The 18182-nt window shown below is 40.8% G+C and overlaps 1 protein-coding gene across 1 annotated transcript; it reads left to right on the forward strand.

Moving 5' to 3' along the window:
- The first annotated feature begins 5559 nt into the window (after nt 1-5559).
- Nucleotides 5560-15808, forward strand: reep5 (receptor accessory protein 5). Its single transcript, XM_034547110.1, has 5 exons — nt 5560-5766; nt 5993-6086; nt 9383-9521; nt 14470-14638; nt 15528-15808. The coding sequence occupies exons 1-5, from the start codon at nt 5649-5651 to the stop codon at nt 15575-15577; spliced, it is 570 nt and encodes a 189-aa protein (XP_034403001.1). The 5' UTR covers nt 5560-5648; the 3' UTR covers nt 15578-15808.
- Nucleotides 15809-18182: the final 2374 nt, after the last annotated feature.

The raw sequence follows: 18182 nt of genomic DNA on the forward strand, positions 1-18182 counted from the left end.
AAAAGAGAGAGAAGAGGAGATAGGTGCTCAGTGTATCCTAAAACATCCCCCAGCAGCCTATAAGCCTATAGCAGCATATCAAGGGGCTGGACCAGGGCAAACCTGATTCAGCCCTAACTATAAGCACTATTGAAGGATGGAACCAGCTTCCACTTTCAGTCCGGGAGGCAGACACAGTCACCTCATTTAAGAGTAGACTTAAGACTTTCCTCTTTAATAGTGCTTATAGTTAGGGGTCCAGCCCCTAGATATGCTGCTATAGGCTTATAGGCTGCTGGGGGACGTTTTGGGATACACTGATCACCTATCTCCTCTTCTCACTCTCTCCTTTACATCTCATCATTGCACATTACTTACTAACTCTACTTCTTCTCCAGAGTCTTTGTGCCTTTTCGCCTCATATTGGACCTGGCTGTGTCTGAAGCCGGTTCTGGCTCCTGGTTCCTGCATCTAGCTCCTGGCCTGGACCTGGCCTCCTTCCCAATGGCCCTGCCTCCTTCTCTGCCTCAATGGTCTGGCCTCCTTCGCGATGCCTCATGCCTGGTGGGCCGGCCTCCTGCCTCCGTTGCCCTGCCTCCTGCCATGGCACTGCTGATGCCCCACCTCATGGATTGTGGAAATCTGAATCGTGGTCCATGCCTACTAATTATTCATACATTTCTGTCATATTCATTGAACACTGTTCATTCTGTACACATGACGCTTCTGTCCATCCGGGGAGAGGGATCCTCCTCTGTTGCTCTCCTGAAGGTTTCTTCCCTTTTTTCACGTTTTTTGGGGAGTTAAAGAATTATGTCATTGAGCAACTGTTAAGAGCATGAGAGGGAGGGGGGAATGACACTCCGCTGGAAGATAAACAGAGAAGACTCAAAGCAACAAGAGGAGATTCTGCTTATTGCCTGACACTCAGCCGAGGGCATTGTCCAGCACAAGCATGGAAGGACTCTGTCACTGGTCGCGGCTCAGAGGATACCGATCGTGGCTGACGGAGGTTCTCATATTCCCCCCTGCCAAAATTATAAGGATTGGAGGGATTCTATTTTCTGTGACTCTGTACGGAGTCTGGAGGATCGCAGACGGTACTTCTATTCCTGGCAGGAGGAGTTGGGTGTCCCGCTAAGACCGGACGGGTCAGTTCCTCCTTGACCACAACCAAAAGGACTCTTCCATCCAGCCTCAGTAGTGAGCAAAGCAGTGATATACGCCGTTACGTTTTATTTCATACACACAGTGTGTCTTATTTCTCTGTTAAATAACCATGAATCGTAAGTCTCGCATGACGTAACCACTTTACGTGACTACGTACGCCATCTTGCTCTTTCTCCCTCCCTCTTCTACAAACACACACGAGCACTCCCCTCATCACGTGATTGCCTGATGCTTTTAGGATATATATTTGTATTTGTATAATAGATGTTTGTTGATTCATAATATGATATCAGTATTGTTGAAGATAAATAAACTGTTACATTTTAAAGAGCAGTTTCCTGTGATTATCTAGTGTATATGTGTTGTGATCGTTATCGTCAGTTCTCGGATTCAAACCATCACTGTTAATAAATGTGGAATAGTACTTTAAATGGTAATTGGTGCTTTTCTAATCTCCACCACTCAAAGCTCTTAAACACTACATGTCATCATTCACCCAAACACTGATGGGAGGAGCTACGGAGCCACCTCATCTTCCCATCAGGACTATCTAACATTCATACAACGTTCACACACCGTAAGCACAGCTACGGGAGCAATTTGGTGTGTGCCTTGCCCAAGGACACATCGACATGGACAAGCGGCTCGAACTGCAGATCCTCTGAATGAAGGACGACCCTTCTCACCACTGATCCAGTCACCTTTGACTATTGACATTTTGAGTGAACACCACTTTTGAGACTTGATTCACAGTTTGGTTATTGGTCCCTGTTCCCAGGGTGCTGCCCCATTTTTTAATAATATATGTTAACTATCCTATTGATATAAATAAACGTGTCATTCTCAATTTAATTTTCATAAGCAAACCCGGTCCTGCCGGATCCCAAAATGGATGATGTTGAATTAAACTATTCTTTCCTCTTTGTAATACACCTTGATGTTATGATATGACAGTGAATCTGTAATGTTTTACAGCTGATCTGAGTGACCGTTGCTGCTCGGTCCTGAAAAAAAACCTTCAGTCACATAATCTGGACAGTTCACATTCAAGTTAATACTTTTTGAATTATGTGTACCCAATTTATATTTCAATGCAACTTAACTATGAATAAAGAGTGTCTTAGTTAAGTAGGGTTTATGTCATTTAAGAAATTACAATTAATGATCCTGTGGTATTAGACACATATAATATGTTCAATTCAATTCAGTTTATTTTGTATAGCCCAATATCACAAATTACTAATTATCCTCAGAGGGCTTTACAATCTGTACACATACGACATCCCTGTCCCAGGACCTCACATCGGATCAGGAAAAACTCCCCCAAAAAAGTTCTGTCTCCAAGGTTGAATGTAATTACTCTATTTAAACAGGTGATATGAAAAATGTATTTGATTTAAAGCATTCAGAAGACGGTCCATTTAATATCCTGACTGTAATAAATGTAATCCTTAATCCTTTGCTACAAGTAGTAACACATGTATCTGTTTCAGTCAGACAGATGCCAATATGAATTATAGCATAAATAAGGCAATAACTGACTACTGTTTCACATCTATGTTCCACCACCAGTCTGTTTATGATTCATAGAGCCTGCTTACGTGTTCCTCTGTATCTCACATGGATGCACAAAGATATTGTATTTCCCCACATCAAATACTTTCTTCTTCACTGAGCTTTCAAAATGTGTCTTTTCACATTAAACATGCATAACGGAAATCCTGAGCTACGACAGAGAGACGAGCAGCGTTATTTAGAGGAAGAGCTTGCTGTGTTTAGTTTTTGATGAATGCTTTTTATGATGTTATTATTCACGGTAGAAGTGCTCCTGAACCTCCGTGTCTACAGGGGAGCTGCTCCGAGAGGGAGCCCAGCATGTCCGGGTCCTAATCAGAGCCGCCGGGGCGTTTCCGGTAAGGGTCTTAAAGAGACAGGCCAGAATAAGAGGGTACATGCAGGCATGTCATATGCAGGCAGACAATATGAAAGGAATAAAGTGTTTTTTTTAAAAACATAACTGCATGCACACTAGTAGAAAATACAAGTATGAACGTGAAAATTAGAATAATTTGAAGGAGCCATCTTTAAAGACTGCTCTTTATTGCTCCTAACTTTAGGCCCTTTGCTATCTGGGCCCTGGACCTGAAGAGAAGAGGCTCTGCCTCAGACCTCTACTCAACACCCTGATATCAGAATCAGAAAGTGCCATCATAGTCAAGCTGCTGCTGGTCTCTGTGGGTCTTCAGCCTTTAGGATCCACTGATTATTTAGACTTTGCAATGAAATAAAATATAATGGAGTACACAAAACAGCAGTCTTCTGAACCTGACTTAACTGTGTAGAGAAAATTAACATTAAAAATGCACTATAGATTATCAAATGGACAATTATTAAACCACTAAAAGGTACTCATCAGAGTTCTTCTCCCCCTTACAAAATGTCAGAGAAGCAGATGGCGGTAGATCAAACGCAGCAGTGTGTTTTGAAATAATGGCATCTGATGCCAGCAGTTGTATTTGCAATGTCATCAAAGGAAGGAAGGGTGTGGCTGCAGTGGGCTCAATGTTATTGGAACCTAAAAATGCCCTGACTTTAATCTCTCAGGAGTTATTCCTCTACGGTACTCAGTCAGTTCTTCAGCAGCCTTGAGGTTCCCTAACCTGACCATGAGGTTGTCTAATCCCCAAACCCATGAGCTAAAGGATGCGATTGTTTGTAAAAGCACTCAGTTTGGGCGTATACAAGCCTGTGAGATCAGAGTCAGGGAGCTAAACCCACTCTCTCGATATAATGATTGAGCACAAGAGGCATCAAGCTGCCCACAGTTACTATCGATGTATGAGCACACATTTACTTCCACTTACCTTCAAAGTAAATTCTCACACAACACTTATTTGGGGTGGGATTTCCAAAATGCAATGAAAAGTAAAGTCGGAAGGCCAGACAGATGAAACCACATCAAGAATGTTTTTCTTCTTGCTACGTGAGTCATGTAGGGTAAACATCCATGACGGGAATTTTTTTTATAAAAAAGTAGCACAGCCAAAGACCAAAAATATCTACTGAGATACTGGGGTCTGTTCCTGAATATCTGGGCCTTGTGCATGAACAGTGAGCCGTATTCCTCTTATATAATACAACCTAGGCTCGTGAAGAAACATGGAGGACCCACTCCGGATGTAGACAGCTCATTCATTAGGAAACATCATATTTAATTTCTGCCAATATGTGGGGTGTTTTTATCGCACTACATTAGCAAGCCTGTGTGTATTGTATCGTATGGCTTTATTCACGTAATATAACTTTTTTCTCAAAACAATTCAAACTCAGAGAACACAGGTATGCGGTTATATTTTGAATGTCGAGAAAGTTTTGAATATGAGCAGAAATCTTCCGCGACACATTATATATTGAATCAAATTAATTCAAGTGAATTGGTGGCCCATGAACATTGAAAAACAAACAAAAGACACAAAATGAGAAAAACTAAATAAATATTTGTCAACCTTACATTACACTTTGCTTCTGTCCATCCGGGGAGAGGGATCCTCCTCTGTTGCTCTCCTGAAGGTTTCTTCCTTTTTTCCCTGTCAAAGGTTATTTTTGGGGAGTTTTTCCTGATCCGATGTGAGGTCAAAGGTCAGGGATGTCGTAAGTGTACAGATTGTAAAGCCCTCTGAGGCAAATTTTTAATTTGTGATATTGGGCTACAAAATAAACTGAATTGAATTACAGAGAGCCTTGTTGCATATTGTTATCTTGTAAATTGTCCCCTGCCACCATACTCCAAGACATTTCCACCTTAAATGAAAGCAGAAAAATCCCCCAGAATACGGGAAATTAACTATTTGGTGCTTGAAATTTCCTGGCGCTTAATATGTGCCAAATGTACACCATTGGTAAGTATAATCCTGGTCATTCAGAAAAACAGAGCTAAAGTGAATGAACTACGCTTCCGTAAAATACATCCCAATGAACTGGATGAACTCCATCTGCTGAGGTATGTGATATGCGGTTCAAAGATCTTGAAAAAGTCGACCTTGAGTTAAGATTTAGTGTCAAACTACTGTTTCCAAGATGAACACAATAAATTAATTAATTCATAAAAATATGTTGTTTACTCAAACATATACCTACAACTCTGCGACAGGTAAATATAGTACAAACATAGCACTTTCCATGTCTGTGCCCTGGTTAGTTAAATTAGCTTAAAGTTATCTTAAATTACATAAGGAACTATCCTTATGTAATCTAAGCCATGTATGCAGTCCTATTGCCAAGTATTTGCCAAATGTGGGACAAACACAATTTTAAGATTTGTTTTCATTGACTAAAATGTACAGAATCAAAAAGAGCCCGTGCTTTTATTTCGAAGCTCGCGGTCGGAGGCGATGCTGCACATCCTGTCTGCCGGACTTGACGCCTCGCAGGACGGCGATGTGTTCGGTCTACGCGGTTGTCGCAGTTTGATCAGCATCGCTGAAGAAGGAAGTGCAGCCATGGCGCAGGGGCTCAAAGTGAGATTCGATAAGTTCCTCCACGAGAAGAACCGCATGACGGACTGTCTGGGAAAGCTCGAGGAGAAGACCGGAGTGAACAGGACGTACATAGCTCTCGGTGAGTGTGTGCAGGGGCGAGGATGGGAGAAGAGACCGCATTACACCGACAGAAGGACGCAGTCACAGCGCGTGGCAGAGCGCCGTCACGCTTTAGCTACTGAAGGAAAAGGCTGTCGCAGTAACCCGCTGGTTGTACGGAGCGGCGACGTGTACCGTGTGTTTGTGTACCGTGTGTTTGTGGACAAAGAGCGTGACATAACAACATGTGGTGTGATCTGTTGCAGCTGTCATCGGTGTCATCGCGGTGTACTTGGTCATCGGCTACGGAGCCTCCCTACTGTGTAACCTCATCGGCTTCCTTTACCCAGCCTACATATCGTAAGTGTCGTATTCTTGGAGCACTTCTAAGGAGGGGCCTGCGCAGCAACCCCACCCAACACACACACACACACACACACACACACACACACTCGATGGAAAATTTAGGAGTTTAAATTATTTATTTTTTTACCATGATTGAATTTTTAGCTAGTCATAACCACAGTTTAAGATTTATAAAGAGAAAATACCATTTTAGTTATCTTGTTAACCAAAACGGGTATCTTTTTTTTTCTTCCCACTTTATTTTGGGAAAACCAAAACCTATATATATATAAAAAAAAGAAGAAGCATGAAACGAATGTAAATATGAAACCAGTCATGATGTTATTATCTCAGCTACTGGTGCTCCATGTAGGCTTGGCTTGTTTTCCTCTTGGACGCCTCTTTGTCTCAAGGCTGCCAGGAGCGACTCCATGATGAGACCATATAGAGTGACCAGGATTATCTACAGCTGATGACACTTAGTATGATACTTTGATGGCAACACAAATAAAGCGTTGGCTATCTTTAGTTCATGTTATATTCAGATATTTATTTTGGGAAGTTGAGTTAAACATGTTATTAATATAATATAACAAAAACCTTTTTGTCTTCTTGAGTTATGATCTCAAAAGAAATTCAGTCTAATGAGCACAATCATGAGTGTTTTATGTGATCAAAAATCTTTGTTGTTAAGAACCTAATGCTGCTGTGTCATGTGACTACATGACACAGCAGCAGTGGCATTAGGTTCTTAACAACAAAAAATGGTTTCAAAATTAGCAAAAGTAACTTATCCTCAACTCATCTCATACATACATATCCTGTGATTAGTAGTGGGTTGGATAGAAGAGCTTTTCTAGCTTTTTATATAGTTTTATTTTTGATCCCTGCTGAGGAATAACTAAAGTCTAGAACTGAGTAGAGCCTGGAAGATGCCAACATTTAGATGATATAAGAACAAAATCCAAATAATAAATCTGTTAACTGCTATTTGACGGTCTGAAATACAGTTTTTAGTTTGGCTTTCTAGCTGAAACTAACTCAGTTAGTTACACTGTTTGAAGCCTTCAGGGCGGTTCTGACATATTTGTCCAAACTCTTTTGGTTTGGTGTGCTGTTAAACTGTATTATGTTATACTGAGAGGTGTTTCTAATGTTCTTTAGAGATGGGCCAATAGTTTAATGACAGGAAACTCGCTGTGAAGGTTGATACCAACTAGTTCCTGTTTAGTTTTTTTTCTGCTGAATAATTTAGCACATGTCCTGCAGCCTGCTTACACATTCTTTTGCTATAATCAATAACAAGTGGCACATTTATGCTTGTTGTTCGTAATCACACGAAACTGGAAGTAGTTTCATAAGCCCACTTAATAAACTGAGACACTGTCGTAAACATATCTGATTATTCTCAGCTGATGCAGTGTCTGTCCCCAGATGTCAGCAGCTGGAGGTAAATGTTAGCTGACAGAAACTTTGACAAGGTTCATGGTGTCCGCAGCCGAGATGTCTGGTAGAGGGACGGCCGTGTTACCACAGAGGCTGCAGTATTTATTCACTGAACATGTTCCGACATCTTTTCCAGACTTTGCCATATAACTAGTAAAGCCCAGGCAGCTCGATATTTCCTCCCGCTGTGTTGAGGTGTTTGTCAGCATTGCTGTAGAACACCAGGTTATCCATGTGACTGAAACACAGAACAGCTTTCATACTGAGAAAAACAGGCCTCAGGGAGAATCAATCAATGACAAAGACTTCTATTGGAAACAAACTTCAAGAGAAAACTAATAACCGCTCACCAATCATAATTCTTTTTTTTTCTCCAATGCTGTTGCACACACCCTTTTATTGCGTCTGTGTGTTTGACAAGAGGGAAGATTAACCAACAGGAACAAGAGAACAGGAAACCACCGTGTGTCTCTGTAACCCTCCACGATAAGGCCCAGAATCATGGCATTCACAAACTGCCCTCGCTCAGCACAAATATATTGCCAATGGAATGTCAATTAAGAGCTTTTAGTTGTGTGATTTGACACGCAAATGAAATGCATTCACATGACTAAGCAGCAGTCAGAGCATGTAACTTACTTTCTAATATCCAAAAGGCATGTATTGTTGTGCGCGAGGGGAGGTGGATGGTCCAACAAGCAGTTTTCCTCAGTGTAGTTACATGGTTTTATTGTTACCTAAACTTAAATGTTGGTGGTTCTCTTTCATAGCATTTGTTTTGTGTCTCACATTGGGACCAGGGCTGCCACTTATGTCCCTTTTAGAGCAGATGAGAACACGTGGGCACGAGCCTACCCTTGCGGGGTTAAAATATCGATCTTGGATACTCATCAGATGTATGTGATGTGTCTTGGCCTGAAACATGCCCAACACTGTGGCCAATTCTCCCTCAAAGTGCTACCTTGCCGTCTGGCTTCCACCGCAGCAACTCAAGAGCTGATGGCGCTAGTGGAGTTGATGGCCCCCAAAGCTGGGGCTGGACTGAGCTGGAGGGGGTCAACTGACATTGCAGACCTGCTGACCCAAGAATTTGCCAAATTTGAACTTTTTAAACTCTCTACCGAGGAGGCTGCCTCCCACTTTCAGAATCCCTTGGAGGCCACCTCCCACTTTCAGAATCCCTTGGAGGCCGCCTCCCACTTTCAGAATCCCTTGGCTGCTGAAACCTCAAGCAGCCCCTCAGGCTCCGTCGATGGCATCAGTTCCTGAAGAGCCCGTGGCAGAAAAAGTCTTTTCCCTCAAGAAGGGACCCGGTCTGACCTTAAGGAGGAAGAAATGGCTAGCCTGATAGCCACCGTGGATGTGATGAGCGAGGCGGCTCTCGCCCACCCTCTGGCTTCACTCACTCCAGCAGCCCTGTTCACAATAGTCACAAAGTGCCCTGTTGGTCCTTTGCATATCTCGAGGACCGCTTATCAGATCAAACTAGGCGGGTCTATTGCTGGGTACCCTATGGAGGGTCGTGTCCATTTTGTGCAATGTGGACACAAGACAAATTTAATCTATTTGTATAGTTCAATTTCCTAAATCATGAATGTGCCTCAGAACAGAAGGCTTTACAATCTGTACAACATCCAACAACCTTCTTCCTTGGACCGTTGCATCGGTATTTTGAATTTTGGTTCCCTTTTCTCTCAAGATGGTCCTCTTTTATCCATGGCTAACGCTCACTCACTGGCCCCTTCACTTTAGAGATGACGGATCAGCACACACTCGAAAACAAAGGATAGAAAAGATGGGACGAGTAATGTTAACTTTACATATGAATCTTTTCTCTTACATGTTGGTCCTCTCTCTCTCTCCAGGATTAAGGCCATTGAAAGTGCCACCAAGGACGATGATACTAAATGGCTGACCTACTGGGTGGTGTATGGACTCTTCAGTGTGGCCGAGTTTTTTGCCGATATCTTCCTCTCCTGGTTCCCATTCTACTATATCGGAAAGGTAATCCAGCCGGTGTCTGTTGTGCTTGTTTGTTTTTTAATCAATGTTCTGTGCTGAAAAAATTAGGAAAAAAAAGAATAAGATGAGTTAAGTGTGCAGCTTTCCCCTCCGGACTTAGATATCTTACCAGTGAGAGCCAGCTCCTCAGTAGAGTCAAGCATCACTCTCCCATCCTCTCCCAAAGATATTTATTAGCCTTACTCTGCCTCTGATCCGCCCTAAACTGCATCTGCTTACCCAGGTATTCTTACCTCGGCAATCTCACAAAGGCAACGAGTACAAGCCAATCAGAGGCGGAGAAGGGCGAGTCATGCCTCCGCCATAGTAGGATTCTTAATTTGGTGTCCCGTCACAACCTGTCCCATTAATTTAATTCAATTCAGTTTATTTTGTATAGCCCAAAATCCCAAATTACAAATTTGCCTCAATCTGTACACCTACGACATCTCTGCATGAGAATCACCTGTAGCAGTAAAGCCATATTTTAAGTAGGGCTCCTGATATCGTCTTTTAAATATATCTTTCTTCTTGGAAGCCATATGGTGCGTTCACACCAAACCTCTTGTGATTTTTTTTCGCGCGACCCGATCCCATGCAAAGTCAATGCACAGATGCGTTTAGACGCCGAAAAATTCGCCTCGGTTTGCGGACTCCCCAAGCTCTTTAATACGACTACAGGTTAGCCTGAAGTAGCGCTGGAAGCCGCAGTTCCTGGAGAAGACGGTGAAATTCACCGAGCGGTGTGCGGCGACGGATAATGTTATGAACCCAAATACGAGGACGTCTGATGTTCTGACGTTTGTGGTATTTCCAGAACAAGTATAGAGTAGAAATAGTTGTTATTTCCTTAAAGGTGGATGGTGGAAGTTATAACTGTTTTTACGGAGACAAGCCACGGAGATAAGCCACGCCCCCTTTTCACGTCTAACCGTCTGTGCATTGACTTTACATGGGATCCACTTGTGTGTTTGGTGCGAACACAGCACAACTTGTCAGGCGAGTAAAGCGTTGCGAATATTCGCAACGCTTTTGGTGTGAACGCAGCATTAGGTTCTTCTCCTCTTTGGGCCTTATCCTCTTTCTAAAGAAGCTTCCTAAAGACATTTGTTTTTTACTCATTTTTGCTTGCGGGCTTATTTTTGTGGTAACTATCAGCTGCTTTACAGTCAGATTATTGCCGGTGTTACAGAGACCATGGCTATTAAATGATTAGCACATCACAATCTCGTTTTTTTTAACTAAATTAAAATAAACACGAAAAGAGCACCCATAGTCTGTACGTTTCAGGCAGCTTCTTTCACACTGTCTTACTCTCTCCCTGCCTGTCAGTCCTCTGTGAGGGAACATATATATATATATATATATATATACACACACACACACACACACACACACACACACACGTTCCTTAAAGCAAACACAGGCTCTCGGCATCATAACTGGTTGCTGGTGAACTTGATGACACAGTTGTCATCACTCAGATACTAATTATCATCATTGCATTGTGCTGCACCCTATATGGTCCATTGTTTGACTCCACCCACATTTAGCAGCTCCCTTAGCCATAGACTGTATATAAGAAGTGGGCGGAGTCAATGTGATGTCACCCATTGAATATGGTTTTGAAGCCTCGAGATTGTCATTTTGGCTGTCGCTATCTTGGTTTTTTGGAACCAGAAGTGACACAAGATGGATTTAAGTACCACCAAACTTTCATGAAGTGAAAACACACTAAAAGGGATCCAGGTTTTTAGACGAAAACATGGAAAACTCTGGTTGTGACCTTTCAATAAACACACTCTTGACATTTTTTTGCAGTTTTAATTATGAATGTATAAGCTGCTTAGAGCTAGTATTAGGAAGTTAAAAAGGTAATAGTTTCCTCTCTAAAATCTATTTTATATTGCTGTGAAATCTGTACACCGTTCAACTACGGTCCGTTACACCAGTGGACTTAACTACAGAAAGAATGAAGGGAAAAAATATTTGATTGATTTATGAAGGTCTGAAAGATGTTTATATTTTAAAAAATGACCGGATACATTCTTCTCTGCATCTCGTCTCAGTGGTCCACCACAGGTACACTGTCAGACCTCATTAAATCTGTGACTATTGTTCCCCGTGTCTGGTGGACAACGAGGTGTTTGAGTTTATTCATCCATAAGGAGAGAGAGAGAAGATAGGAGCTCAGTGTATCCTAAAACATCCCCCAGCAGACTATAAGCCTATAGCAGCATATCAAGGGGCTGGACCAGAGCAAACCTGATTCAGCCCTAACTATAAGCACTATTAAAGAGGAAAGTCTTAAGTCTATTCTTGAATGAGGTGACTGTGTCTGCCTCCCGGACTGAAAGTGGAAGCTGGTTCCATAAAAGAGGAGCTTGATAACTGAAGGCTCTTGCTCCCATCCTACTTTTTAGGACTCTAGGAACCACAAGTAGCCCCGCATTTAGTGAGCGCAGCTCTCTAGTGGGGCAATATGGTACTACAAGCTCCTTAAGATATGATGGTGCATCACCAATCAAGGCTTTGTAGGTGAGGAGAAGAATTTTAAATGTGATTCTTGATTTTACAGGGAGCCAGTGCAGAGCAGCTAATACAGGAGTAATGTGATCTCTTTTCTTAGTTTGTGTGAGTACACAAGCTGCAGCATTCTGGATCAACTGGAGGGATTTAAGAGACTTATAAGAGCAGCCTGATAATAAGGAGTTGCAGTAATCTAGTCTGGAAGTAACAAACACGTGAACCAGCTTTTCTGCATTGCTTTGAGAGAAGATGTGCCTGATTTCTTTTAAATACTTCTGAAGTTGGCTGCAAAGACGCTGGCACTGCGCCACCCTTTATGAATCGCCCAGATAACCTGATATGGAGAGGGCAGAAAATTGTACCAGCAGCTTGTGAGAAGTGCCTATGTGCATGAAAAGGCCCGGTATGCCAAAGAGTACAAGGAAGAAGTGAGTACCAGTATTGGACTTTTACCTTCACTACATTCATAATATTAGGCTACTTTGCAGATTCTGATTCTTAATACAAGATATCATTCAGCTAATAAACTATGATGTATAATTATGTCCTATATAACCTAACTTTTACGTATGTAAAGTAATAAATTAGCTTCACCTTTTGCAACATCAAAGTGCCTTCTGTAGCTCAGTGGGTTCATCCCTGCGTCCCTCAGTCTGCTTTTGCGAGTGATGGATAGATAGATAGATAGATAGATAGATAGATAGATAGATGGAGCCATAGATACCTTATTAATCCTGCAATGGGAAATATGTTTGCTATAATATAAGCAATAAAATGAAAAATGCACAATATATAAAAAAATAATACTAATATTAAATGAACCAAACAAACCGTGCCCTGAGCCCTAAAGCGCTAAATGCTAAAGATGGGTTGAATGCAGGGTCAGATTTCATCTACATGTGCATTGGAATAACATTTTAAGCTTAAATATAATCAAATACATTATTTGAATTGAGCCATTCTGAATAATAAGTATACTTTCGCTTTTGGTACTTGAAGTATATTTTGCTGATACTTTTGTACTTTTACAGAAGTACTATTTTGTATGCAGGACCTTTACTTGTAACAGATCATTTTTACACTGCGCTCTACTTTATGATTTATTCATAAACATTGTATAAATGGGAATGGTGTTGGCAAAATAGGCCTACTCGTAGAAAATTGTGAACAAAATGGAATCCCATTTTTTCTGTTAATGTCGGCACAGAATGGTTATTCAGGGGGCACAAATGAAGTGAGCAAGAACAGGCGTGAGTAAATCATACGCAGAATGCACAACAGGGGTTTCCACCTGCCGGGTTGTTGTTGTTGTTGTTGGACCTCGGAGGGTTGTAAGAACTTTGATGTAAGGAGCCGCAAGAAATATCCTTATGTCTGCTGATTATAGGTAATATCAGACTGATAATTTGGGTTACGGTGAGATCACAAAGTAGTTATTCTATGACCATAAAAACTAAATAAAAAGAACATTTTCCTTTTGCTGTTTGGAAAAGAATTGTGATAATATGGTGATGCCATTTCTAAGCATGCATCTTCATCTCTTTTGAAAAATGACTTTAAAGTGTGTCATGCTGCCCTGTGGCGTGTCACTGGTGCAAGCTTCCAGACACGCCCTTATTGATAAATGGATTTCACAGACCCATATGTTCATTGTCATTACATATATGCAGTTTACCGTCATGTTATTCCAGTAGCTATAACACTATATATGTTATATAACAGTATCAGGGGAAATGCTCCTCATGGTTCCACTCACACAAACAGCGCCGCATGGTCAAGCTGCCTTTTCCTTGCAAACTTGGGACGATATATATGTTATCTTAATTGGACTTAAATACAGGATGATTAAAAAATAAATACAAAACCGTAATCAATATTTACGCCTATGATTCCTCTGGCCTTTTATGGTATACCACGATTCAGTCCCATCTGTTCTCTGATGAGTGGAATAAAGACGTTGGTGAATTGTCTACTCGTCTGTGTAAAGGTGCACACTTTCTGTGGACTTATGTGTACTTAAACATACATTGTAGTAATGACAATGAAATACAATATTTCCGTTGCACCAACAATTAAATACAATTTCTTTTCAACTGGATATGCAATGAAACACTGTTTTGTAGTTTCATCATAGCAGCGCAGTTCAAAGATAGTTCTGGCAATAATGTGACGGAAGAGTCAACTTACATGAGGTTCTTTCTTTTTGTTCATTGTTACAGGTTCTTCCTTTTTTTTACGATTTGAGGGGGAAAAGACTATCAGGCAAATTTGTGATTTTTGATATTGGCTATACAAATGTATAAATAAGAAATGACAATGTAGTAGATTTTTCTTATAAAGTGGAGCATTTGACGGCTTTAAAATGAGACCTTGATAGTTTGTACAGCCTGTAAATAACTGTTGACGTTCTCTTTTCCCCCAGTGTGCCTTCTTGGTGTGGTGCATGGCTCCGACTTCCTCCAACGGATCAGTCCTGATTTATAACCGCATCATTCGGCCATTTTTCCTCAAGAATGAAACCAGGATTGATGATGCGGTGAAGACGCTCCAGGATAAGGCGTCAGAAGCTGCTGACAAGATCAAAGATGAGGGTGAGTGGATCAACATGTCTGTGTAGTTTACTGTCAGTAGAGTCGACCAATACTGGAATTATCAGCCAATATTCCAAAATAAACAAATCCTTGAATAAACATAAATGTAATCATTTCTAAATGTAAAATAAATGTTCCGGTAAGGAAATACTCGGCTTCAATCCCCATTTGTCGGCGTTTAGCCTTTCAAGAACGTTTTCACAGCAGAAAACCGCTCACTTTTTTGCCAGCTGCAGGCGCATCTAATTTTAAAAGGGAATGGGAGACAACACTATGATGGGTTTAATTCATGTTACACCCAAAACACACCTATGATTAATTAAGGGACTACATACCCCTTGCGCTTTATTTATTCTCCCAGATTACGTGCCATTTAACTAGTTGGCCTTGCGATGCTTTTTAGATAATTTAAATGAGGCCAATAGCCACGTTGGTCTACTTTACTAACTTGCGTCAAATGGAGCAGAAAGCAAAGTATGGCCCCTCTAGATGAAGCCCAAATACACGTTGGCTCATTTAAAGCGGCAGTCAGGATTTAGTGGCATCTAGTGGTGAGGTTGCAGATTGCATCCAACTGAATACTCTGCGCTCGTCTCCCGTTGCAAGCGTGTAGAGAACTGCGGAGGCCTTCGTGTAACTTTAAAAGATAAAGGCTCTCACTAGAGCCAGTGGTTGGTTTGAATCATGGTGGTGCGACGCGGCGGACTCTGTGAAGGAGCTCATTCTAAGCTACCGAAAACACACGATTCTAAGTTTCAAGTGATTATACAAAGTTAGTTGTGAAGATTTTTATCCCATTTCTGCCAAAAAGTATGGGATTGGGATGTTCGTAGCTATTGCACTCTAGATACCGAACAAGAGATGTGACGTTTGTGTACTTTGTCCACAGCCAAGAGAGCCACAGCAAACATCATGTTCGAGGAGAAGAAGAGCTCTTAGGAGGCTTCCTGCCCACAGCGTCGCTCGGGAGCTGTACGAGAAGAAACACCGCCTTGAAAATGTTTGTTTAAAAAGATCCTGTTACGTAGGTAGTCCTCATCTCGCTGTAATAGATGTCACACGTGTCACATGCATCAATCAAGCAGTTTTTCCAGGTCAGCGTTTTACTTAAGATAACTGCACGCTGGCCCTGATGACCTTTATGAACCAAATAAAACCAACCCTCCTGAAGTGGTCTCTTGTGATTAATCTGAGAATAATTGGTAGATTAAGTTTTCATTTCTTAAGAAAATAAACGGGTCCATGTGGAGCATTTCACACTTTGGAGTTGGGTTTGACTGTAAGAAGCATTTGCAATTGAAAGCCATGATTGAAGGTTATTTCTACACTTTATAATCATTTATCATAGGTTTTAGAGAACAAGCTGTTAACCATATTTAGGACAAAAGAGAAAACCGTAGACTTAAGGAGGAGACCCATAAACCACTTCATCTCTGAAGCACTGTATCCTCTGCATTATTACCAGAAGCTTGTTTTCATGACTGGTTGGGATTGTTACCAAATCTAGTTTCATCAGCATGATATTACATTTCATGTTATCAGAGTGTGTAACAATCATGTTACATTCATACGCCGTAGACACAGCTACACGGAGCAATTCAGGGTTAAGTGTCTTGCTCAAGGACACATCGACTAGGGCGGGGATTGGCGGTTCAACCCCCGCCCTAGTCGATGTGTCCTTGGGCAAGATACTTAACCCTGAATTGCTCCCCGTAGCTGCGTTGTATGAATGTAACATGAATGTAAGTCGCTTTGGATAAAAGTTGAATGTAATAATAGTGCAAACATTTGTATTGAGTGTTCAAGTTGAACATGGGTGTGTAGACAACACGCACATACTCACTTGCATGTATATAACTATACATAGATATATACACAAGGTATATATTATTTGATTTACCATTAAATATATATATATATATATATATATATATATATATATCTTTTTTTTATTTAAAAAAACAAAAACACATACAATATCTTCCCTGTGATGCTTTGGAAGCATCACAGGGATCTCATTGTTGACCGGTATCGGTCAGGAGAAGGGTACCAAAGGACTTCCAAGGCATTAGATATGGAACACATTGAAGACAGTAATCATCAAGTGGACATTAGTGACATTACTAACAACTGGACGTCCTTCCTAAATGGATGAAAAGATGAGAAGAAAAATGTTCAAGGAGGCTTCCAAGAGGCCTACAGCGAGATTATGGCAAGTAGACTACTGGCTGTGTGTCAACAATCTCACGTATTCTTCAATTAAGTGTGTGTGTGTGTGTGTGTGTGTGTGTGTGTCCCTGTCTTATATTTTAGTTTTCCAGCTAATTCAATCATGATTTTTTATAAATGATGTATTCAATTATTCGTTAATATCTTTCTATGTAATGTATTTATTGTTTTGTGTTTTCATGAACCCCTTTTTTAATTTGTTCTATTTCTCAATTATCTAACATATTCATTTGTAAATTTTGATCATAATAATACCCCTTTGTGTCAATTTAAATAAAACTAATTAATTTTCTTTATTGAATTATTACATTTTCTTATATGTAATATTTTACTGTATTGTATATATTGTAACCTTGTTTGATGCTGCTACAAACAAATTTCCCCCTGGGGATGAATAAAGTATCTATCTAAATCAGCCAATGCCATACTTGGTAATATACACAGTTTCTTTATGGATTGCACATGAATTAATTGAGCGAATGGTGGAGATGGTTCTAAGGTTGTTTTTTTATTCCCCGTGAAATGTTTTTTTTTTCTTCTGTTCTGTTGTTGTGAGGTCCTAGAAGAGGGATGTCATATGTTTACAGATTGTAAAGCCCTCTGAGAGGAGTTTGTGATTTTGTCCTGTATAAAATCCAGAATCAAATTCTTCTCCTCACCTACAAAGCCTTGATTGGTGATGCACCATCATATCCTAAGGAGCTTGTAGTACCATATTGCCCCACTAGAGAGCTGCGCTCACTAAATGCGGGGCTACTTGTGGTTCCTAGAGTCCTAAAAAGTAGGATGGGAGCCAGAGCCTTCAGTTATCAAGCTCCTCTTTTATGGAACCAGCTTCCACTTTCAGTCCGGGAGGCAGACACAGTCACCTCATTTAAGAATAGACTTAAGACTTTCCTCTTTAATAGTGCTTATAGTCAGTTATAGTTAGTGGAGGTCTAGGTCGTGGTCAATGCCTACTCATTATTCATACATTTCTGTCATATTCATTGAATTTGTTGTAACTCTGTAACGCTGTTCATCTACACATGACATCTATGGCTTCTGTCCATCCTGATATAGGCTCAATGTGTTGTATCTGAAAATATCTAAAACTGTGCAAAACTAAACTCTGTTCAAATAGTCATTACTTATTAACTCACTTATCTTTTGTTTTGATTTCATTATCTTCCTTTTCTGCTTTTTATTGCACTTTTTTGTGAAGGACTGTAATATTGAATGTGAAAGGGGGTGTGCATCATTTATTTTGGGGGTGATCTGAATCTGTCGCCTCTGATCTACAAGTTTATACTTTGAAACAACTTAATTACCAATG

Source organism: Cyclopterus lumpus, chromosome 12 (assembly GCF_009769545.1).
Source record: "Cyclopterus lumpus isolate fCycLum1 chromosome 12, fCycLum1.pri, whole genome shotgun sequence".
Taxonomy (NCBI): domain Eukaryota; kingdom Metazoa; phylum Chordata; class Actinopteri; order Perciformes; family Cyclopteridae; genus Cyclopterus; species Cyclopterus lumpus.

Excerpts from the sequence above, each read along its gene's own strand:
- reep5 (XM_034547110.1), top strand. The coding sequence starts at position 5,649 with ATGGCGCAGGGGCTCAAAGTGAGATTCGATAAGTTCCTCCACGAGAAG. Across the intron at positions 6,087-9,382 it reads CTTTACCCAGCCTACATATC|GATTAAGGCCATTGAAAGTG; the intron begins GTAAGTGTCGTA and ends CTCTCTCTCCAG. Across the intron at positions 9,522-14,469 it reads CATTCTACTATATCGGAAAG|TGTGCCTTCTTGGTGTGGTG; the intron begins GTAATCCAGCCG and ends CTTTTCCCCCAG.